The sequence below is a fragment of the Bubalus bubalis genome, chromosome 20, assembly GCF_019923935.1.
Source record: "Bubalus bubalis isolate 160015118507 breed Murrah chromosome 20, NDDB_SH_1, whole genome shotgun sequence".
In the NCBI taxonomy this organism is placed as follows: domain Eukaryota; kingdom Metazoa; phylum Chordata; class Mammalia; order Artiodactyla; family Bovidae; genus Bubalus; species Bubalus bubalis.
The window spans coordinates 50,199,246-50,223,423 of record NC_059176.1 but is presented as its reverse complement, the minus strand read 5'-3'; the positions used below and the strand labels follow the sequence as shown (position 1 = coordinate 50,223,423).

The 24,178-nt window shown below is 50.0% G+C and overlaps 1 protein-coding gene across 1 annotated transcript; it reads left to right on the top strand.

The window, feature by feature from the left end:
* Window positions 1-8,454: 8,454 nt before the first annotated feature.
* On the top strand, window positions 8,455-17,821 carry LOC112580812 (myeloid-associated differentiation marker). Its single transcript, XM_045163687.1, has 3 exons — window positions 8,455-8,530; window positions 9,355-9,433; window positions 13,721-17,821. Exon 3 carries the CDS (start codon window positions 13,860-13,862, stop codon window positions 14,757-14,759), a length of 900 nt encoding a protein of 299 aa, XP_045019622.1. The 5' UTR covers window positions 8,455-8,530; window positions 9,355-9,433; window positions 13,721-13,859; the 3' UTR covers window positions 14,760-17,821.
* The last annotated feature ends 6,357 nt before the right edge of the window (window positions 17,822-24,178 follow it).

The window sequence follows — 24,178 nt, the reverse complement described above, 5'->3', positions numbered from 1 at the left end:
TCCTGGCCAGGGTGGGTGGTTGTGTCAGTGTGGTTCCTCTAACAGTATGACCTGTAATCAAGAAAAAAATGGTTTTCTACTTGTAATACAACCTTGCCCATGTATGTTTTCAGCTGTGAAGAACATTGGTTCCTGCGTGGATCTCTAAATTATTCCAGTATTTTGCAGTTGGAGCTCTTTTGTCAGATCTGGTAAGTGGGAGGGAACTCCATGCGCAGGTCTTCCTGTTACTCATAGTAAGGATTCTTCCAACAAGGGCACTAAATTAAAGGTAGAAAGGAAACGAAACTGTGAAAAGCCTGCTGTGTTCACAGAGGAGTCTGCAGGCAAGGGAGGGAGAAGAGGGGTTCAGCTTTCTAGGGAGCTGAATCCAGTCCCAGCTCTGTGTTCCAGTCCTGATGCCCGAGGCAGGCGCTGCCAGGGCATCTGCGCCCCTCTCCCCCACTCAAGTCCCCGGAAGGAGGAGGGGTTCTAGTGTGTTGGCGGGACACAGCCTTAGATCACCACAATGTGAGGAAGAAAGGAGGTCTGAAGCAGTCTCCCCTTTTAAGACGGGACAGATCACTTGATTTGGCCAGAGTGTGTCCCCTGGGGTGGGGGTGGGGTGGGGGCGCGCCAGGGGTGGATTTCCAGTGAGACGATTCCCTGCAGGAGCAGAGTCAGGGACTGACTCTTCATACAATCTTTTTCTCACCTTTGACCTACTAAACTGGAAAAAACCAAATCCTCCAAGTTGATCCACAGAAAGTGGTGGAAATGTTCATGAGTATTTTTTTCAAACCACCGTCCAACATGGGCTGATGCACAGACGTGGGTGATGATTGTGTTCACAGTGGAGGAGCCGTACCTCGTCCCAGGCAAAGCCCAGCACTCATCTCTCGGTGTTTGGCTTCTTGAGGGATGACCAGACAAGCCAGAGTTCAGTAACATGGGACGAGCTAAAGGGCCTCCAGAAGCTAAAAGAGGCAAAGGGGACTCTCCCCTGGGGCATCAGAGACAGAGCAGCCCTGCTGACACCTTGTTTCAAAATGCTGACCTCCAGAACTGTGAGAGAACAGGTTTCTGCTGTTTTAAGCCCAGGCTTGTGATAATTTGTTGCAAATCTAGGAAACCAGATTTAATTTCCAGAAATGAAAAATATATTCTTTCTCATATTTTTAAAAAAAATTCTCAGAAACACTTGTTGACCTCCTGCCCTAGAGCATGGTGGTCACTTGGATCCCAGGACCCCTTGTCATATCCTGTGTCCCCCAGCGTCTGAGACTCACAAGGGAGGGTCCACTCATCTCGAGAAGGCTGGTCGGTCCAAACACCCACAGGAGCCAGAGGGAAGGAAGGAAGTAAAGGGTATGGAGAGGACTAGGGCCCTGGAGAGGACCATCTGCACCTCTCAAAGGTGGTGAAAAAGCAAGATGCCGTGTGCATGACATGGTCTCATGTCTATAAAATCGAAAAAAAAAGATACAGTTACGGCCTACAAACATGTATGCATGTATGTACACACATGTCTAAAAAATGATTTCAAAGCTTGTGACACATGTTGAAGGCTGTACATGAAGTTGAGGACACGGATGCTCCCTGGATGGAGGGCTGGATGCTCCTGTGAGCAGGCAGGAAGCCTGGCCATGCCCAAGGGGGGAAACTGGGCACATGAGAGATGATCACAGTCCTGCTTTATGTTGATTATACATGAGAATAAGAGAAATATAGAAAACTACACAAAGATATAAATGGAAAACAGTACAGAGGGCATAAAGCTGCTCAGCTCCAACCACCCCCTCTATCGCCCCCCAAGGGCACACAGCCCAGTGACACCAGATATCCTGTGCTTCTAAAGGAGCAGGAAATCTGGATTTTCTTGTGAAATTAAAACACTGCAGCTTCCAGCCTCTTAGGGAAGAAACAATACTGATTCTACACCATGTCTTCCAGGAAACACCATGAAGAAAAGCAAAACAAATCCTCGGGGCCACCTCCAGTACAAGGCAGTTTGCACCCCTAATCTGGAGCAAACCAAGCTTGCATGAGGTTATGTCTAGAGCGAGTCCAGGACCTTCTGGGTCCTCTCTGAGGGGGAGGTGGAGAACCGTGGGACCATAGATTGCCTCATGTATATTCAACTCAAATTCTGTTACCAAATGAATTTTTTTTTTAAGTTGTTTCCAATTTTGAGAGACTCGAAGGTTTGAGATTGTTATAAGGACCATTCTACCTTGCAATCTCCATAGGTAATGGTACGCAGCACAACAGGCCCAAAATGTTCATGGTTTGGGGTCAGACCAAACATGGCTGTGAGATTTGGGGATGAGACAAGTCTCCTGACAAGGCCAAGGCTGATGGGTGGGGAGAACCATTATGGAGCAGCTGTGTGGTTACCCAAGTGTCTGAGCCATTGGTTCCAACTCCACAGATTCTGAGCCTCAGCCGTCACAGGCTCTTGAGCCTGTTCCAGGCATCTGACTTAGTCCACCTCCAGGGCTGAATTTTCCAGTGATAGGTCCTCAGTGAAGGTTACTCGCATACCAGTGACCGTGACCTACCGGACCATCACAGCCCTGTGTCTACTAGGCTGACATCTCAAGACAAGGGCTCCGTTTACGTCATGTGCTCCTGCCTCTTCCGCCTGCTGCAGCTCTTCTCCACCTGTGTGGCCTTCTCGCTTGTGGCTGACATGGGCATTCGGAGAGGGGCCATAGGTAACTGGTCCATGTCCTTCTGGTGCATCTGCTTCGTTGTAACTCTCATCATCTCCATAATCGACGTAAGTGACCTCTGGTACCGCTTTCGTTACTTCTGGTACAATTTCTCCATCATCTATGCCTGCTACGCCACTCTCATCTGTCTCTCAGCCTCCATCATCTATTCCCTTCTTAAAAAATAAAATTTATGTTTGAAAAATGTACCAACTGGAGAAGAAGAGTCAGGGGACAGATAGTTGGCAGACGGTCTCCATGCTCCCTGCAGCCGAAACGGACAGGCTGCAGGAGGAGCTGAGAGATGCCCACATGGGCCGGTCTCCAAAGCAGAGAGAAGGGAGGCACCTTGGGCCCAGGGAAGGGGCTCAGCATGTACTGAGGTTCTGTTACCTGCTGGGGCTTCCCTGGTGGCTCAGTGGTAAAGAATCTGTCCGCCAGTGCAGGAGATGCAGGTTTAACCCTGGGTTGGGAAGATCCCCTGGAGAAGGGCACGCCAACCCACTCCAGTATTCTTGCCTGGACAATTCCATGGACAGAGGGAGCCTGGGGGGCTACAGTCCATGGGGTCACAAAGAGTGAAACATGACTGAGCAATTAACACTTTTTTTTTTTTTTTTCGCTTTTTACTTGCTGTACTTTGCAGGGAGACAGACCTGTATTCAAATCTGGGCTATGACAGGGAGTAACTGTGTGAACTTGAGCAAAAAACATAACACACTGTCCAAGCCTCAGTCTCATCATCTGTACAATGGGGATGACAATAATAATATCCCTGAAGATGAATGAAATGGAGGTGATGTCACCGAGTCAGTCTGTTGGTGCTGAAAAAAATATTGGCCACTCTGTCCCTTTGGGTCTAAGGTACAAATCAAATCCAAGCAGATTTTAAGGTCCTAAACCCACATGACTGGGTTCAAATCTCAGCTCTGACACCTAAACCTCTGTAATCGTGATCGGTTGACCTCTCTGTGCCTGTGAAAATGGGGACACTGAGTGCACAGTGAGGGGCCTCTGGGAGGAACAAAAGATTCCACAGCAGAGCTCGACCTGCAGTGAGCACGACACATACAACCTCTTGTAACTGTTGTGTCCACAGCAGCCCCGCTGCAGCCCAAGTCCTCAGGGCCCCTTTCTCAGCCGACAGAACCTGTGAGGTGTCATCGAGGTTTCTTCTGGAGCCAGGCTGGGCTGCTGAGGGTTTGTCCACTTGCTCTTCTCTGGGTCTGCTTCTGACCAGGGATGCAGAAGTGGCAGGGGTGAGGGAGCTTAGTTCAAGCCCATCCCCACACCCCCCACTCCAACCAGTATCTGTTTCCATAATACTCTCCAGTGCTATGCCTGGAATGAGGGTGAGCTTCCTCAGAGAACAAAGTTCCCCCAAACCACCCATCTGGGCCACCAGGCTGCTCATGGGGTGTGGGTTCCCTCAGGCCTCCTCCCCTTCTACATTGACCCTGACAAGCCTTAGGGCCAATGACACCCTGTCAGCACTACAGCCAAAGGAAGGCACTCCCCTGGTCCCAGCTGCAGCCCCCCCACCCCTGGGCTCCTGGCTGCCCACTGCTGCCCGCAGCACACCATCGCTCAGGCCACCTGGTGACCGCAGTGGTCCAAGTCCATGCTGAGCCAGGGCCAGCTGCCCATCAGCCCAGAGCACTGCCCCCACTAACGCTCCTATTGCTAGTGTGAGACCACTGCTTATGCAAAACCCTTACAAGAAAGCCTGCTGTTCTTTGTGCTACATCAGGCAGGAAACACTTCCTGAACAGTCTGTTCCTGGACCTTGTCAGAGGCTGGCAGGACCCCAGAACCCTCCATCATCTCTCTGACACTCTGACCCTCTCCCACAGGGTCTTGGCTCCCCAGTTTTCTACTCCCCGTCACACAAACTCAGATTCAGTTTTGTTCATGTGTCAACCAGAATGTGCTTAAATATAGGCACATAAAGACACGGTTTTCTGTCTCTTCAAGCAAATAGGATGGCTCAGCCACCAGCCCATTAGTCGGAAGTTGTTACTTTGTATTGAAACAAGTCTGATATGTTAAGAGTATATTATTATGGGGTATTACTGGCACCCCACTCCAGTACTCTTGCCTGAAAAATCCCATGGACGGAGGACCCTGGTAGGCTGCAGTCCATGGGTTTGCGAAGAGTCTAACACAACTGAGCGACTTCACTTTGACTTTTCACTTTCTCGCATTGGAGAAGGAAATGGCAACCCACTCCAGTGTTCTTATCTGGAGAATCCCAGGGACAGGGGAGCCTGGTGGGCTGCCGTCCATTGGGCTGCACAGAGTCGGACACACCTGAAGCGACTTAGCAGCAACAGCATAAAAAGGAATGCAATATCCCACGTTTACTTTCATGGAAAACACAAGGCTTCAAAGATAAAATCTAGAATATAGATCCGCAAAGCAGAGGTATCTTGTGCTTTGTTCACTGAAGTTTTCCCAGTGCTGAGAAGGCCTGGTACGTTGCAGGAGTTTATTGAATAAGTAGTAACACGAGCTTACGACCTCAGGCTCCTTCCTGCCTGGACCTCCTGACCAGGATACATTCCATCCCTTCTGCCTTTAGGGGAAATGTTGGAGAATCAGTGACTCCTTTGTTTTCTCTTTTAATTCTCCCAACTTTCCCACGGTCTTGTTTGATGAACATCTCCAGGGAGAAGAACAACTGAGAACCTGAACTTCCCCCCACCTCATATTTGAGGATGTCCCCATCGTGTGAATCATGATGAGAAACTGGGCCTCACCCTCAATAAGAAACTCAAAAGGTCAGGTAAATATTTGACCTGCCGCCATGTGAAGTCTGGACACACACCTAAGGAGCAAGTGATACACAGACACCAGGTCAGATCGGATGCCTACTGCTGGGGCCTGAGTAGCATCCAGAGTCTGCTGCCGGGGGCCATGGTGGCTGGACCAGCTGCCCTTGCCTGTGCCCCAGCTGCCCAGCACCCCTCCTTCCTGGTCTAAGCCTGCTCTCAGGCCCGTCTCTCCCTAATACTTCTCTAGCAGCCTTCTGGTACAGTCGTTCTCTGCCTAAGTTGCTAGAGGTGTTTACTGTAGGATGCAATCAAGAATCTTCTCCTTTAAAAACTGGTGCTATCTGTAAAGCAATTATCCTTTAATAAAAAATAAATAAATTTTTAAAAACTGGTGCTATTATCTCCATTTTCTGGATGAGGAAACTGAGGCTCAGAGTGGCGTTGACTGAACACAGGACTACTATGTTCCAGGCTGAGTTCTGGTCTCCGTTCAGGGTTGGGGTGTGTGTGGACATGTAGCAGGAAAGGCCCTGAGATGACCAAGGGAACTGGAAGTACTTCTCAGTGACTGGAGGGAGGGAGGTGATGAAGCTGGAGAGGTGGAAAGGGATGCGAACCTACAGGGCTTTGGAGGTGACATTGTGCGGTTTGAGGGAGCAAAGAAAAGTGGTCAAAGGTAACTTAGTTTGAGTTCAGCCCAAGCTGACTTTGAGGGCAAGAATGCAAATAGAGGAAGCAGTGAGAAACTTATGAGGGGAGCCCAGGTGAGAAGGCTGGATGGATCTGGACCAAGATCAAGTGGATGCTCTAGAGAGGAGGAAGAGTGTGTGTGTGTGTGTGTGTGTGTGTGTGGTGTGGGTTCACAGTATTTTGTGAAGCGCATCTGTGAAGGTGGTGCCGTCATCTGAGATGGGAAAGACAAGGAAGGATCTGCATGTGTTGGCACTAGGGGGATTCAGGGGATGGGACCAGACATGGCAAGTGTGAGGCGTCCTGAGACATCCAGAGGGAGAGATCCGGAGGCAGTTGCATATGACTCAGGGTCTCTGTAGAGATCAGCTCTGGAGGCCAGAATTGGGGAGTTAACATCATACAGCCAATTCACTTCACTCAGCTCCAATGAATTGGAATCTCTTGGTGAGGGGTGGGTCACATCCATAGAGTGGCCTGACCTCCAACCACCTAAAATAGCAGCCTTGCCCATCCCTGCATTCCAATAACTCTCTTTTTACCTGTTTTCACTTTATCATAGTATTTATCACCCACTGACCTGATATTACACATTAGTTCTCAGATTTTCCATCTTGTGTCCTAGAGGATAAGCTCCATGAGGGGGGAACTACTGGTTATCTTCTCTGCTCTCTGTCCAGTGTCTAGAAAACTGCCGGTCAGACACTTGGTGCACAGGCGTATTTGTCAACTGAGTGGAATCTTAAAGCCATTGGACTGGATGAGGACGAGAAGGAGTGAGGGTGGGCAGCTAGGCATTGGGCCTCCTTTCTCCCAATAGAAGGGAGTGTATAGTGCACCTCCCCTTTAAGTAAAAAAAAAAAAACAAAAAAAAAACAAAAAACTCTGGAGGTCACTGATTCCCAATGGGCAAGAGTCCTGAAGCAGAGATTTTGGATCCCGGGGCCCTACCTGATGCTCAGCCTCACACTGGCTGCCTAGAGGGCATCTTAAAGGAATCTGGGATAAGTTCCACCCTCAACCAATCTCTGGAGAATCAAAAAGGAGCTGGTGGAGAACCCCAGGGACTTGAAGACACAACCACGAATGTAGGGCTGGCTGATGCTGGTACTGGTGGGGGCTGCTGATGAAGGCGATGATGAGTCAGTCAGCATAGTTCTCTGGCCTCCTGAGCAGGCCTGGGAAGGCTGGCTTGAACCAGACCATGCCTCCAGGCTGGATATGATGCGGAACGCTTCAATGGCATAGAGTATAGCGGCCATGAAGGCGAATGCAGTGGCAGTGATGACCCTGTTTTGGGCGGAGCCTGGAGGCAAGAACTTGATGTAGGTGGTGCCGAGGATGATGGATGTTGAGAGGCAAGAGATGGAGAAGTAAAAGGCATGGCGCAGAGAAAGCCGTCCCAGGAGAAGGGGAGGCAGGACCAGAGCCCACAAAACTCCCCTATGAAGATGCTGAGGGTCACGGTGAAGCAGAGGCACCAAGAACATGCACCAGTTAATTACGCCCCCCTCACTGGCCCCCAGCGAGAAGGGCACACAGGTGGAGAGCAGCTGCCCCAAGTGGAGGAAGAAGCCCACTATGGGCTTGGTGCCCAGGCCTGAGGACAGGCACATGGTGATCATGGTGGTCAGGTAGGTCACCGACACCCGTTTGTAACCTTGCTTGCTTCTCAACCAAAAGATTATGAATACTTAAACAGAGTTTGATGTTTTCTGGTTTCAGTTTTGCTTGGCCAGTTAAGCTCTGTTTCTGCCTCAATTCTTTTTTCTCGAGAAAATATACAACCACTGACCCCTCAAACTGATGTGCTGATCTGAACAAAGTAAGGACCACATATACTCAGCCCTGAAAGGCTCCTGGTGGTTACTGTAAAGTCCCCCAAAATAGAAGCACAGCGCACCCCCGGCATGCAGCCTGCAGCCGTTTCCTGCTTCCCTCCTTGTACAAATCCCGGCTGAGCCTTGCCGTGCTGGGAGTTGATTCTTCTGGTCAGTAAAACACCTTCTTGCCGGCTTCCTTAAAATAAAGCTACTTTTCTTAAACCCAAGACTTAGCTCTCTGTATTGGCTTCTTCAGCAACAAGCAGCTGGGCCTGACTTGGGAGACAATGTTGAGCGCCCAGGCAGGAGTCAGGTCCCCAAGTCTCCAGCCCCTCCCTTTCTTCCTAGAGCAAGGAGCAGAGTGCCACTGGGAAGATATGGTGGAGTGCAGCTATTCCCAGGAAGATCTATAGGTCTTTTCTAGCAGCTGCCAAACTTGCTAGTTTCAGGAACTAGCCCTGACCCTCCCCATGCCTTGCTCACAGGGTGCTTTCACTTTCTGTTAAGAGAAGGAAACTGGCCTCTGAAGGAGCACGGAGCTCTTGACTGAGTGAGTACAGGGGTGTGGGTCCCAGGAGCCCCCCCTTCCCACCTGTTTGGGTGTATTATTTGCTGTTTGGAACTTTGGGGCCAGTTGGACACTGCAGAAGTGGGAAATGGCTTGTTTGTGACTCTGTACCACTCTCTTCCCAAGGAAGAATTGCGTGTTTGTTTTAAATCTGTTCTGGATGAGCCAGTGAAGTGGGGGGAGGGGACCTACATCCATCCCTTCTACAAGTCCACTGGCACGCATCTTGGCAGATGGGCAAAACTAGAGGTATTGTTGCAGGAAGAGGGACCCTTTCCACGGCCCAAAACTGTGCTCTTGTCTAACACTCAGAAATGAATTGTCCGAGGAGACACATGCGCTGACAAAGCAAGAGATTTTTATTGGGAAACGGCACCAGGGCAGAGAACAGGAGAGTAAGGGAACCCAGGAGAACAGCTCTGCCACATGGCTCACAGTCTTGGGTTTTATGGAGATGGGATTAGTCTCCGGGTTGTCCATAGCCAATCATTCTGACTCAGAGTCCTTCCTGGTGGTGCCCGCCTTGTTCAGCCAAGATGGATGCCAGAGAGAAGGATTGCCGAAGGTGGTCGGACACATGGTGTGTCCTTTTGATTTTTCTCGAACCCTTCCGGTTGGTGGTGGCTTATTAGTTCTGTGTTTCTTACCGGGACCTCCTGTGGTAAAACAACTCATACAAATGGTTACTAGGCTTCCTGGACAGGGTGGGTGGTTGTGTCAGTGTGTTTCCCCTAACAGTATGACCTGTAATCAAGAAAAACATGGTTTTCTACTTTTAATACAACCTTGCCCATGTATGTCTTCAGCTGTGAAGAACATTGGTTCCTGCATGGATCTCTAAGTTATTCCAGTATTTTGCAGTTGGAGCTCTTTTGTCAAGATCTGGTAAGTGGGAGGGAACTCCATGTGCAGGTCTTCCTGTTACTCCATAATAAGGATTCTTCCAACAAGGGCACTAAATTAAAGGCAGAAAGGAAACGAAACTGTGAAAAGCCTGCCCCCTTTATAGAGGAGTCTGCAGCCAAGGGAGGGAGAAGAGGGGGTCAGCTTTCTAGAGAACTGAATCCAGCCCCAGCTCTGTGGTTCCAGTCCTGATGCCCGAGGCAGGCGCTGCCAGGGCATCTGCGCCCCCCTCCCCCCAACTCCAGTCCCCGGAAGGAGGAGGGGTTCTAGTGTGTTGGCGGGACACAGCCTTAGATCACCACAGTGTGAGGAAGAAAGGAGGTCTGAAGCAGTCTCTCCTTTTAAGACGGGACAGATCACTTGATTTGGCCAGAGTGTGTCCCCTGGGCTGGGGGTGGGGTGGGGGCGCAACAGGGGTGGATTCCCTGCAGGAGCTTTCAGTGCAGGAGAAGAGTCAGGGGCTGTTATTGGACATACAATACTTTTCTCACCTCAGACCTACTAAACTGGAAAAAACCAAATCCTCCAAGTTGATCCACAAAAAAAGGTAGAAATGTTTATTAGTATTTTTTTCAAACCACCGTCCAACATGGGCTGATGCACAGACGTGGGTGATGATTGTGTTCACAGTGGAGCAGCCGCACCTCGTCCCAGGCAAAGCCCAGCACTCATCTCTCGGTATTTGGCTTCTTGAGGGATGACCAGACAAGCCAGAGTTCAGTAACATGGGACGAGCTAAAGGGCCTCCAGAAGCTAAAAGAGGCAAAGAGAGACCCTCCCCTGGGGCATCAGAGACAGAGCAGCCCTGCTGACACCTTGTTTCAAAACGCTGACCTCCAGAACTGTGAGAGAATACGTATCTGCTGTTTTAAGCCGCCAGGCTTGTGATAATTTGTTGCAGATCTAGGAAACCAGATTTAATTTCCAGAAATGAAAAATATATTATTTGTCATATTTTTAAAAAAATTTCTCAGAAAAACTTGCTGACCTCCTGCCCTAGAGCATGGTGGTCACTTGGATCCCAGGATCCCTTGTCACATCCTATGTCCCCGTGTCTGAGACTCACAGGGGAGGGTCCACTGATGCCCACGGAGCCAGGAGGGAAGGAAATAAGGGGCTGGAGAGCACTAGGATCTCTGGAGAGGACCAGCTGCACCTGTATGGGGCAGTGCAAAACAAGATGCTCTGGGAAGATGTGGTCTCATGTTGACAAAACAGGAAAAAAGATACAGATATTCCCTACAAACATGTATGCATGTATGCACAAACATGTATGCTTGTGTGTACACACATGTCTACACGTGATTTTACAGCATTTGAAATGTATTGAAGGCTGAGGTTGAGGTTGAGGACATGGATGCTCCCTGGATGGAGGGGTGGACGCTCCTGTGAGCAGGCAGGAAGCTTGGCCATGCCGAAGACGGGAAACCAGGCACAGGAGAGATGATCATAGTCCTGCTTTATGTCAGTTATACATGAGAATGAGAGAAATATAGAAAATACTAAATGGAGATGAGGATGGAAAACAATATAAAGAATAGAGGCTAGCAGCTGCTTATCTCCAGCAACACCACTGCCAAGGGAACCAAACCAGGTGACACTGCATCTCCTGAGGCTTGAAAAGGAGCTGTAATCTGAATTTTCATGTGAAATTAAAACAATGTGCAGCCACCAAACACTCAGGGAAGAAATAGTAATGCTAGTTATACCACATCATTTTTTCATGAAAACACTGTAATGGAAAACTGAACACATCAAGAGTCCACCTGCAGTGCAAGCTGGTTTGCAGCCCCTGATCTGCAGCAAATCAAGCTGCATGTGCTGATGTTCAGAGCCAGGGCCTTCTGGGTCCTCTGTGAGGGGGGCGGGGAGGTAGCTGGCACAGATTGAGGGCTCCATGTGACAGGCCTTCTGATGAACCCGTCACATGCTTTTATTCATTTAATTGACACAAAGTAGGTATAGAGACATTGAACAGAAGGGGAAACTGAGGTTCTATTGAGTAGCTTGCCTGATCATCCAGCTATGAAGGCTCTACTCCTTGTCACTCTGAGTGTCCATCCCATCTCACCCTTCACTGCCCTTCTGCAACCTCCTCCTCCTTCCTCTGTTCTGGCCATGACCTTCCCAGCTCACTGTCTTCCAGTCCACATGCCTGGCTGCCGGGCAGGCAGGGCTCAGCCACATCGGCTGTGTTCTGACAGGGACACCATGTCCAGGCTCACAGATTAGAGTGGAGGAGGGGCTGCTGGGAGACTCAGACAAACTTCCACTTCCTGCTTTCCAGGGCACAGGCCTGACCCAGGATCATGGGGTTTGAACCCCCATGCCTCCTCTTCTCCATATCCTCTCTCTGATGCATCCAATAGATTCAAAGCATTCAAGTTGTCTTTTACCTTAGGTGGAATTTCAGGGTGAGTTCAAGTAATTAAACTGGGATCAAACTGGTGTACAGAGAACATGACACTCCCTCCCTCCCTCACCACAGTGCCCCTTCCACACCCTGGCAGTGCCCACTAGGAGGCCAGCAGCCTCCAGGGCTCCCGTGCAATGGGGCTCAAGGAGCTTTGTGAGTCCAGGGAGGTTCTCACGTTTGCTCTGTGTTTCTCTTTCCAGCCTCAGCTTGTCCCAGGGTTTATTATCAGCAAAGGCAACAAGGACCCTGATGGCAGGAAGCTGGCTCGGGCTCAGGCTGCTGGCCCTTCCACCCTGGGGCCTCTCAGCAAATAGTCCCTTGGAAACAGGGCAGCTGTCCCTGCGGAGGGGGTAGGCTGGGAGGGGCCTCAGTCCGCCAACACTGGACCCTGGAGGAGCCCCTGTGTGAGCAGGACTGCAGCTCTGGCTGGAGGGACTGTCTTGGGTGGTGACCTGGGCAATTCCGTGGTCTCCAGGGTCCCTGCCACTCTGGCCATGTATCCCTATCACAGCCCTGAAACCCCTTCATGCCCCTGTTCTCCTGTCTCAGTTCCAGCCCAGGCCCCTCCTCCATGGGAAGGTTGGCTCCATGCCTGCATCCCTTCTGGGTCAGAAGACCCCTACTGGGCTGCCTCAGGGCCACTGGGACCCTGGGATCCCCCCAGTCATCTCCACTCTGCCCCCCCGCCCTCACCCCAGTCCTGGGCGCATCCTCAGGGCTGGCCCCTCCCAGGGGTCCTGCAGGGGCCTCCTCTCTCAGCTCCTGCCCTTTAAAGGATTAGATTCGCACTTGGATGGCTGCTTTGGAGCTTAAAAAGCTGGCATTTTAACATTTCGTTCCTTGGTTCCTCCATGACGCTCCACCTTGGAATCATGCTAGGTGGGGGTCCCCTGACCCAATGCAAAAGAGTCACATGTGAAGGCAAAATTGGGGAAGGAAGTCACAACAGTCCCTACTTCCCATTTCATCCTGTCCCCACGGCCTTGCTCTCACCGCATGGCTCCTCCCTGTTCACTTCTGAAGCTGCCCTCCTCCGGGTGGGGCTGTGTCCCCTCACACGGCAGCTTCTTCTAGTGATGGCTGCAGGAAGGAGAGGCCTGGATTCAGGTATTTTCAGGTTGCTGTGGGAGGAGGCCGTGGCCCTGAAGGTGTGTTCTAGGCTTTGGTCCTGGGCTCCACCTAAGGGGATTTCTGCCATGTGTGCTGTAGAGCAAAGAGTTCATGCCCACGGCTTTGGCATATTTATCTGGGGTTCCAACTTCATGGTCATGCCACCTTAGGGAAGGACTTAATTCTCCTACCTTAGTTTTCTCATCTGTAAAATGGGGTTAGTCAAAAGGACACTCCATAGTCCCTTTTCTGAAACCCTTGGGTCAGATATTCTCTAGAATTCAGAATTTTCAGCTCCATACAGGTGACATAGTACATCTACTCTACATGACATCACACCCCACTGGGGTCTGAAAGCACCTTGTAATCATACACATTAGTGTTTTGGGAACTGAACTTTTGAACAGTTACATTAAGTAAAATACAAAAAGATCATAATTTGTCTCATGTCTCTTTGGGTCGAATTTTGCTACCAAACAATTTTTTAAATATTCATTTTCAATTTTGAGAGACTTGGAGGGTTGGAATTAAAGATAAGGACTATCCGTCTCTGTGTCTCCATAGATAATGGCCAGCTTAGAGAGATCCACAATGTTAATGGTTTGAGGCTAGACCACCACCAGCTGGGAGCTTTGGACAAGACAAGTCTCCTGACAAGGCCAAGGGTGATGGGTGGGGGGAACCATTCTGGAGCAGCTGTGCTGTTACCCAAGTGTCTGAGGCCATTGGTTCCAACTCCACAGGTCCTGAGCCTCAGCCGTCACAGAGCCCTGAGCCGTTTGTAGGTGTCTGATCCTCTGGAGCTGGATCTTTCTTTGGTGGGTCCTCGGTGAAGACCACTGCCAGACCGGTGACTGTGACTTGCCAGACATTCATAACACCATGCCCACCAGGGCGACACTCCCATACAGGCTCTACGTGAACAGCGTGTTCTTGTTCCTCCGCGTGCCGCAGCTCTTCTCCACCTGCGTGGCATTCTCCTTGGTGGCTGACATGGGCATTTGGAGAGGGGACATAGGTAACTGGTTCATGTCCTGCTGGTGCATCTGTTTCATTGTGACCCTATTCATAGTCATAATTGAGTTAAATGATCTCCAGCCTCGCTTTCCTTTCTACTGGTACAACTTTCCCGTCACCTTTGCCTGCTACGCCACCCTCATCTGCCTCTCAGCCTCCATCATCTACTCCGTCACCTACGTCCAGTTCCTGCCTGATGGCCCTGAGTGGGACCGGGCCATCGCTGCCACTGCATTCTCCTGCATCGCGTCAGTGCTTTATGCCATAGAAACGGCGGGCATGTGGAACTTCTACAAGCTCAAGGAGATCCCCTGCTACCTGCACACCGTGCCCAGCCTGCTGAACGTGCTGGAGACCTTCGTTGCTGGTGTCATCTTTGCCTTCCTCAGCAACACCTCCCTATACCTGCACCAGCCGGCCCTGGAGTGGTGTGTGGCCGTGTACTCCATCTGCTTCATCTCAGAAGCAGTAACCATCCTGTTAGATCTGGGCGAATGGGAGAACAGGCTGCCCATCCCCTTCCCCATTTTCCAACTTGTGCTCACCGTGTTCTCTGTCCTCCTCTACATCAGTGCTCTTGTCCTCTGGCCGCTCTACCAGTTCTATGAGGAGTTCGGCGGGCTGCCCCAGCGGTCCAGCGATGTGAGCTGCATTGATGACCTCATGTGCACCTGGGACCAGCGACTGGCTGTGGCCGTCCTGACAGCCATCAACTTGCTGATTTATGTGGCTGAGCTGGGGTACTGGGCCCGCCAGGTCTTGTAGGGACTGAGGACCAGTCTGGAGACTCCTGATCCTCTGCTCACAGGAGGTATCCTCACTGAGCTCTGACGTCCTCTGATGCCCTCTTCCTGGCTCCCTCTCTCCCTTCTCACATCCTTCCCCATGCATCTCACTCTCTTTTCTGTTCCTTTTCTCCTTCTGCTCTGTCTCCTTCCTGTCTTGTGTGGTTGCCCACATTCTCTTTTGCTTCTTTCTTTTTCTTCTCTCATTTTTTCTACATTTTCTATTTTTTGGCCCTTTTCTGGTTCTCTTGTCTCCTGTGTCCTGACCACCTCTCTCCATTTTCCTTCTTCTGACCCATCAGGACCTGAGAGTCCTTCCTTCTCTGCCCACCGCCCCCTCCTGCCTCGTAAGGTGCGGACTCCACAGCACACAGCCCTCTGTGCAGCTGTTCACACCCTGGGCCTCCGGAGGGGCCTCATTGCCAAAGTGTGTCTGTCCCTCTGGGGGTGATAGTTGGTGTGTTTATGGGGGGTGTATGGGTATTGGGGGTAGGTAGGTTCTCATTTCTGTTAGTGGAGGGGGCTGTACAGTGCACTTCCCCTTTAAGTTAAAGAAAATCTCTAGAGGTCAATAATGTCAAGTGGGCAGGAAATTTGAAGCAGAGACCTTAGATTGAGACCCAACCTGTTGCACAACCCCACCAGAGATTGACTGGAGAATTTTCCCAGGCTTACTAATTATCTGCTGCCTAGAGGGTGTCTTAACAGAAGTGTCTTAACCAATCCAGCTCCTCTCTGGGCAAATTAAAAAGGATCTAGGAAAAAAACCACAAGGTCTTGAAGACACCTGTCTGCAGTGTTGGTGAGGGACGGTGATGTGGCCCTCCTGCCTCAGTGATCAAAGCAGCAGGTCCTTCCTCTGCAGGGAGAAGAGCATGGTCCTGCCAGCCTTAAAGGGGATGTTAGCCTGCTTTTCTTTTGTCCTATTCTTTTCTTTTTTCTGATCAAGACAGCAAAAATTAGTAGGTGACCCTATTTGTAAAGGGAAAGTTTCTTTTCAAATTTTCTCCAGTGGGCAGTTTGGGGGGGTAGCATTTGACAGCATTGACAACGCTGATGTCATTGTCATAGAAACTGCATGGCTTGAGTGTGTGGTGCACACACATATGCTGAAGCATAATGTGATCTATGTAAATACATATAGTTTAGAGAAACTCCACAGAGCTTTTCGTGTCCATCATTGTCTCTGCTCAATCACATAGTCTGTTTCTCAATCACAGAAAAAGACTTCTACCCCCTCCCACATTTATAGTGTCCTTTTCAATTTCAATATAAAGATGAAGGAAAACAAAGAAAAACCTCCACAAAATCCAAATATTCTAATTGCCCCAAATTTGCCTAGGATTCAGAAGGATTCTATCCAACTTCCACCCTCACCCAAACCTGGGTTTCGTGGAGCCCCTTCCACTGATGCCCCACCCACACCTGGACCAGACCCTCGGTCACAGGTGGCCCAGCCTGGGACACAAGAGGTTAGGCCCACCCCAGTGCCAGCTTCCTGTGCCCGAACTCTTAAAAGGGCCAGGAAAGCACCTGGACGCCTCTCTTTAAGGGTGTGTGCCTGCGTGCAGGCTCAGTGGGTGTTTTTGTGCGTCTCTGTGCGTACCTGTATATGTGCCCGTGGGTTCCACTGCACTGAGGCCAGTAGCAGTTTGTTTACAGGAACTGGTGACTGGGAAGGCACCAAAAGAACTCTTCCTCTCTTCCTCTCAAATGCAAAGCCTCAGAGCCCAACATCCTGGTGTCACCAGGCCCAGAGGGACCCGGCAAGCAGAGCTGTGGGAGAGGGGCGGGGAAGGCCCCTGCTGCTGCCCCTCACTCCTGCGCTGGGAGGAAGGACCCCCGCTGCTGCCCCTCACTGCTGCGCTGGGAGGAAGCCTGGGATCTTCACCCACAGGCAGGTGTGGTGGAGGGGGAGGGCTCCCAGGAGGCAGTTCCCATGGCAGGTAAAACTTAAGAAGCAATGAAATAGACTTGCTATTTTAAGACAAGACAAGAAAAATTTAAACATAAATATTTTCTCTGCCCATTTGAACCTTCTCCCTCCCCTCTGGTGTGCATTGTGTATTCGCATTGTGTATAAAACCTACCTTCACAAGGGCAGAAATACCTGCTCCACCATAAAGATCAATATTTCTGTTCTGGGCCCAGTCATGTGACTCCTTAGAAAATACTACTACTTACAAATGACCTTATTAATGTCACTACTTTATTACTTCTATTCTTCCTGTTAGACAAGGTTCTTGTTTCTTGCTTTCACAATGTGTTACTGAGCCCCTGAAAAAAACTAATGATTAACTGGCTTGAAACGATTGACCTGATGTATAATTCTAAGATCACTGATTGTAATAGTGTGACTCTGGATTTGGGAAGAAGCAACAGGAAGGAAACATTTCCTGGAGCTGACAGACTAGTAAGACAGTTGGTCCAGAGGATTTTGGCTACTGTTACCAGGACTAGATGAGTAATTGCTTGCTGAGTAGCCTATCAATGAAATCTTTACCTGACCAGGGAATGAGCATTCCTAGCATCCTGGGGCAAATTGGTCAAAAACACCTCCCAAACTTTAGCTGAAATTAAGACAGAAACAAATGGAGAATATTGAGTAGTAAAAAATGTTGCCCACCACTGGGTTCTACAAGAATCAAGTCATTAATCACTGCAGTCACTGACCTATCCTGAAAGTAATCTACCCTGAAATGAATTCAGTGTGGAAATCAGGAAGAAGCACTTTATGTTGTAGCAAGACTGGCAGAACCAGTCCTCAGATAGATATTTTTAGGAGAAATTTTTATGAACCCAGTTTCTTGCATCTTCCCATACTTAGAAAAGCACTAAATCCTTAACTCTAGTATCTGACCCTTTTGAAGAACAATAACTTGGCTAAGATGTATGCTTGGTTGCATGTACCCTTCTCCAAATCACACACATACTGTCTCCAACCCTTAACTCTTCAGCACAGTTCTCACAGCCTTCTGAAAGACTGTCTCCCTGGTTATAATTCTTTGTTGACTTGAGTAAAACTTTTCACTCCTTTTTGAATTGACCATTGATGAATTTTTTTACTGATATGAGCATGTATGCATTTATCTCTTGCAAGTTCAGTGCAAGAACTCTCATTTTCTTATATTTTCCTGAATCAGACAAAACACAAACTCCCTCCCAGAGAGGGAGGTGATGAGGTTGGAGAGGTAGAAAATGGTCTGAGCTTGCAAAGCTTTGGAGGTGACATTTTAAAAGTTTGTGTTTCATCTTAAGGCAACAAAGAGAACCCACCAGAGTTATTTCAGTTTGCATTCAGCACAAGCAGACATTGAGGAAAAGAATGGAAATAGACAAAGCAGCTAGAAGCTAATGGGAGGAGTGCAGGTGAGGGGATGGATGGATCTCAGGTTCATCTTTGTTCAAGGCTGCCTTTCACCGGGACCCCATCTGTCCCTGGCCCCTCATATCATTGTCTCTGACCTTCACACCAGCCTTAGGAGAGTTATATAATCTCCAGTCTACAGACGAGGAACTAGAACCTCAACAGGGCTAGAGCTCAGGACCTCCCAGGCTTGGAATCACTGAGCAGGGCCTGATCTCCAGTCTCCGCCCACCAGGTCCTGTCCTTCCTGTGGCTGCACCTCAGGCCAGGCTCCTGGGGCTTCCAAACAGCAGGGGAGCCCCAGCTGTGGTCTCTGTCATCCAGCCTTTCTTTCACTTAGAGGACAGATGCTAGTCACATAGAGAGAATTCTTACTACAAAGCCACCCTTCCTTTCTGTAGACTCCAGTGAGTCCCGGTGCAGTGGGACTGAACCACTAGGCTTTCCAGCTCCCCCTTAGCCTGAGCTCTTTAGATAGAGGATCCTGGGTGGGGGAGGTCTGTCAAGTGGAACAACTCCAGCCTCCACTGAGGACCCCGTGGATGAAAAGCTGGGACTGACTGGCAGGGTGGTCTCTGCACCCCTGTCCTTCTAGTGAAAGTGAATCGCTCAGTCGTGTCTGACTCTTTGTGACCCCGTGGACTATATAGTCCATGGAATTCTCTTCGACCAGAATACAGGAGTGGGTATAGCCTTTCCCTTCTCCAGGGGATCTTATCAACCCAGGGATCGAACCCAGATCTCCCACATTGCAGGCAGATTCTTTACCGGCTGAGCCACAAGGGAAGCCCAAGAATACCAAGTGAGTAGCTTATCCCTTTTCCAGCAGATCTTCCCGAACCAGGAATCAAACTGGGGTCTCCTGCATTGCAGGCGGATTCTTTACCAACTGAGCTATCAGGGAAGCCCCCTGTCTCTATATCCCAGCCCTAAACCCTGGGGATAGGTGGACATGAAGAGGTGAAGACACTCAATCTTGACAGAGGGACAAGCTCAGGGCCCTAAACAAGATCCTGATAAGCGTCCCTGGAGCTCCAGGACCTGGGAACAGAGGGTGGCTGTTGTTCACAGACATGAGCAGCTGGGCTGAGAGGTACCTGCCAAGGGTAACTGACCGTGCACTGAGCCAGAAGCAGGAGGCCGGGTTAGAGATTTGAAAGCTCTTCCTCTGGGAATCCTGGTTCCACTCCTTCCAAGAAAGCCTAAAACCCTAGAAGAAACCCCGGCTGAGAGGCAGGAATCCTGGGGTCACCTTCCACACCAGGCTGCAACACTGCCCCAGGCCTCTCCCAACCTCAGCTCATTGGCTGAGAGAGGGCATCTAGAGGTCCCTGGAGCCACCCCTTGGAGCCACCCCCTAACCAAGTTGGAGACCCAGCCCCTCATGCCTCCTGCCAGAGCGTCCCTCAGGCTGGTTCTCCCTGTAAGTCAGCCTGGGAGAGAGATGGTTCAAGGACTCCACCTGGTGGCCACTCCACAGCCAGACACAGAGCCGCCTCCAGCAGAGACCCCTGAGAAGTCAAGCTGCACCTTACCGCCCTCTCACACTGGTTCCCAGGTGTCATAGGTGGGAATGCAAAGCACCGGTTCTGGAAACCTGTCTGAATGAAAAGCACTGGCATTGCTGTCAGATGGGCCTGGATTTGAATCCCTTGGGTTCTTAATCTTACCTGGAGCCCCTGATCCCTGCAGTGGGCTATTTGGGACATGTCCTGTGGAGCTGTGCCCTCTCTCTACATGAACAGGCAGCCCAGGGAGATGGCAGGGGCGAGGCTGGACCAGTGACCAGAATCCCTCTGGAGGTGCGCAGTTCTTAGGCCAGTTGCTAATCCGTGGCTGCACATCACTGTTGCCTGATGTGGACAGTGCTTCTCAAAGTGTGGTCCTCAGACCAGCAGCAGAATATCAACAGGAAATTATTGGGAATGCAGATTCTTGGGTTCCACCCCAGACCTACTGAGTCAGAAACTCTGGGATGGGGCCCAGGAGCCCCCCAGGTGATGCTGCTCCTGGTCCAGTGTGAGAACACGGTGCTCAGGTACCAAGGTGCTGAGAAAGCTCCTCAGGGCATTCCAGGGTGTTAGGCATTGGAAACATCTGAAGGTCAACAGGTGCCACTCCACCCCCACCCATCTGCCTCACTCCCCACCCCCAGGGATTCTGGTTCCTTGGTGCTGAAGCAGGACCCAGACACCGATCTAAATAGCAACATGCAGCTGATCCTAATGTGAGTCAGTGCTCTGGTATGGACACTTCGACACATACACTGTGCATGCTCCCTTTAGAGGCCAGGCCCTGCAGCACAGGAAAGCTGCTCTCTGCTAGGTCACTGGACTGTGCAGAGAATAATCACCAGATATTGACATTTAGTGGTAGCTTGAGCTATGACATGCATGGTGCTGGATGATTTGTATGTAATATCTCAGAAGAGCCCAATGAATTGTTAGAATTTCCTGCTTTACAGATCGAAAAACTGAAGCACAGAGAGGTTAAGTCCTTAGTCACACAGCTACTAAATGACAGAATCAGATTTCCAACCTATTTTTCTCAGACTCCAGAGTCCACCACTTTTGCTTCCTTTTTTTCCAAACAAGAGCAGGAATGAGGTGCTGAAGGTCACCATGCGGGGCACCCATCACTCCTGCTGTACTTTTGCCTGGAAGCTCCCCAGTGCTGGGGCATCAACTTCAAGATGTGATGAATGGACCTCGGAGCTGGGTGTCACCTCAGGAAATAATGCCTCCTGCCTGGGCATAGATGGAGTTGGGAAAGGAAGTTGAGGTTTCATCCTGGACTCACAGGATTCAGGGTGTTAAGGAATTTGACACTTGCCCCATCCCAGCTCAAGTGTTCCTTGCCCTCTCAGTGCTGGGTGGTGTCCACCAACAGCCAGATCAGAGAGGAGAAGGAGAAAGGAAAGAATCTTAAAGAGTAGAGAAAATATAGATCTATTTTACTGCTAAAAATGCATTTTCCAAAAGCAAGAGAGTTTCTGTGCTGAAGAGATGAAGGCCTCTGGTCCTTGGGGAGGGCTGATACCACCAGGCGTGCAGCCCTCACTGCTTTTGATTCTCCTGGAGATGTGGTGAAGCTCCATGGCTGCCCTGGCATCCTCCACTGAGCTGTGTCCCACCCTGCTGTCCTGCAGACACAGGACAGAGAGGAGACAGGGGGCTGAATCCAGGCGCCATGGGACCCGGGCCTTCCTTGCTCACACCCTGATGTCCAGGGCTGAAGTGAGTCAGGTGAGTCTCCCAGGGCCCTGACACCCTGGACTCGGCAGGTGTCTGGAGCAGGCCTGGCTTCACCCATGAGTCCAGGGCCCAGGCAGGGCCAGGCACAGAATCCAGGTCCTGAGGCCAGGTGTGCCCTCCAGGGGCTCCCATCCACTGGGTGGGACTGGGACACTGCAGACTTGGCCTCAGACCCAGAGGGGCTGGAGCAGTTCTCATAGGAGCCCAGGGTACAGGGAACGTGGACACAGATGTTTCTAGAGTGCTGCTTGCTCAGCACATAGAGAATAGAGCTCTTCAGTGAACCCGGGAGCTGACACCCTGTCCTGGGTCCCTGCCGCCACAAGCCCTACAGAAGGGCCCAAACTCAGGCCCATCCCCTGCCTCCTGCTCCTCAGACAAGCTGCCCCCACTCCTCAGACTGGGGCTCCAGTTCTCCTCTCCCCAGCCGGCCCCCTGCTCGTCCACTAAGACACAGTCTTCACCCTCCACTCAGACCTGATGTCCTGTCTGCCCCCATCCTCCGTCCCTGCTCAGGACGCCTGCCCTCCCCTCTGTGGACAAAACCCCCAGATGTGCTGATGGTCAGGTCATGGGTCACCCTCCCTTCCACCTTCTCAAGGACAGGCCTTGTTCACCCAGGTCCTCAGCCTGTGGCCCAGAGCAGGTGTTTCATAAAACATCCACTGAGCTAGAATGCAGAGTTCCAAAGAATAGCAAGGAGAGATAAGAAAGCCTTCTTCAGTGATCAATACAAAGAAATAGAGGAAAACAATAGAATGGGAAAGACTAGAGATCTCTTCAAGAAAATTAGAGATACCATGGGAACATTTCATGCAAAGATGGGCTCAATAAAGGACAGAGATGGTAGGGACCTAACAGAAGCAGAAGATTTTAAGAAGAGGTGACAAGAATACACAGAAGAACTGTACAAAAAAGATCTTCATGACCAAGATAATCATGATGGTGTGATCACTCACCTAGAGCCAGACATCCTGGAATGTGAAGTCAAATGGGCCTTAGGAAGCATCACTACGAACACAGCTAGTGGAGGTGATGAAATTCCAGTTGAGCTATTTCAAATCCTGAAAGATGATGCTGTGAAAGTGCTGCACTCAATATGCCAGCAAATTTGGAAAACTCAGCAGTGGCCACAGGACTGGAAAAGGTCAGTTTTCATTCCAATCCCAAAGAAAGGCAATGCCAAAGAATGCTCAAACTACCGCACAATTGCACTCATCTCACATGCTAGTAAAGTAATGCTCAAAATTCTCCAAGCCAGGCTTCAGCAATAGGTGAACTGTGAACTCCCTGATGTTCAAGCTGGTTTTAGAAAAGGCAGAGGAACCAGAGATCAAATTGCCAACATCTGCTGGAACATGGAAAAAGCAAAAGAGTTCCAGAAAAACATCTATTTCTGCTTTATTGACTATGCCAAAGCCTTTGACTGTGTGGATCACAACAAACTGGAAAATTCTGAAAGAGATGGGAATACCAGACCACCTGACCTGCCTCTTGAGAAATATGTATGCAGTTCAGGAAGCAACAGTTAGACCTGAATGTGGAACAACAGACTGGTTCCAAATAGGAAAAGGAGTACGTCAAGGCTGTATATTGTCAGCCTGCTTATTTAACTTACATGCAGAGTACATCATGAGAAACGCTGGGCTGGAGGAAGCACAAGCTGGATTCAAAATTGCCAGGAGAAATATAGATAACCTCAGATATGCAGATGACACCACCCTTATGGCAGGGAGTGAAGAAGAACTAAAGAGCCTCTTGATGAAAGTGAAAGTGGAGAGTGAAAAAGTTGGCTTAAAGCTCAACATTCAGAAAACTAAGATCATGGCATCCAGTCCCATCACTTCATGGCAAATAGATGTCAAACAGTGGAAACAGTGGCTGATTTTATTTTTCTGGGCTCCAAAATCACTGCAGATGGTGATTGCAGCAATGAAATTAAAAGACGCTTACTCTGTGGAAGAAAAGTTATGACCAACCTAGACAGCATATTGAAAAGCAGAGACATTACTTTGTCAACAAAGGTCTGTCTAGTCAAGGCTATGGTTTTTCCAGTGGTCATGTATGGATGTGAGTGTTGGACTATAAAGAAAGCTGAGTGCTGAAGAATTGATGCTTTTTAACTGTGGTGTTGGAGAAGACTCTTGAGAGTCCATTGGACTGCAAGGAGATTCAACCAGTCCATCCTACAGGAAATCAGTCCTGAATATTCATTGGAAGGACTGATGCTGAAGCTGAAACTCCAATATTTTGGCCACCTGATGCGAAGAGCTGACTCATTTGAAAAGAACCCTGATGCTGGGAAAGATTGAGGGCAGGAGAAGGGGACGACAGAGGATGAGATGGTTGGATGGCATCACCAACTCAATGGACTTAGGTTTTGGTGGACTCCGGGAGTTGGTGATGGACAGGGAGGTCCGGTGTGCTGTGGTTCATGGGGTTGCAAAGAGTTGGAAACTACTGAATGACTGAATTGAACTGAGCTAGAAGGGCCCACATTTGGTCACAGTTCCTAATGTCCAGTCTGTCTCCCTGGGCTCTTCTACCCTAGTGAGCTCCAAGCCCTCAGCACATGCTAGCCCCTCCTGGGGCTTTGAGGGAGGCTGCTCAGTCTGTGGGTTTGGGTTCAGTGTTCCTCACTTTTTGAATCCCTCTCGTTAGACATCTACCACCCTCCTATCCTGGTTGTGGAGCGGGGGTGGGTGGGGAGGGGGAAGGATTCCCAGAGGATTCTATGTAAAGGAATGGTACCAACATGGGCTTCCCACTGAGTCCCGA

Excerpts from the sequence above, each read along its gene's own strand:
- LOC112580812 (XM_045163687.1), top strand. The coding sequence starts at position 13,860 with ATGCCCACCAGGGCGACACTCCCATACAGGCTCTACGTGAACAGCGTG.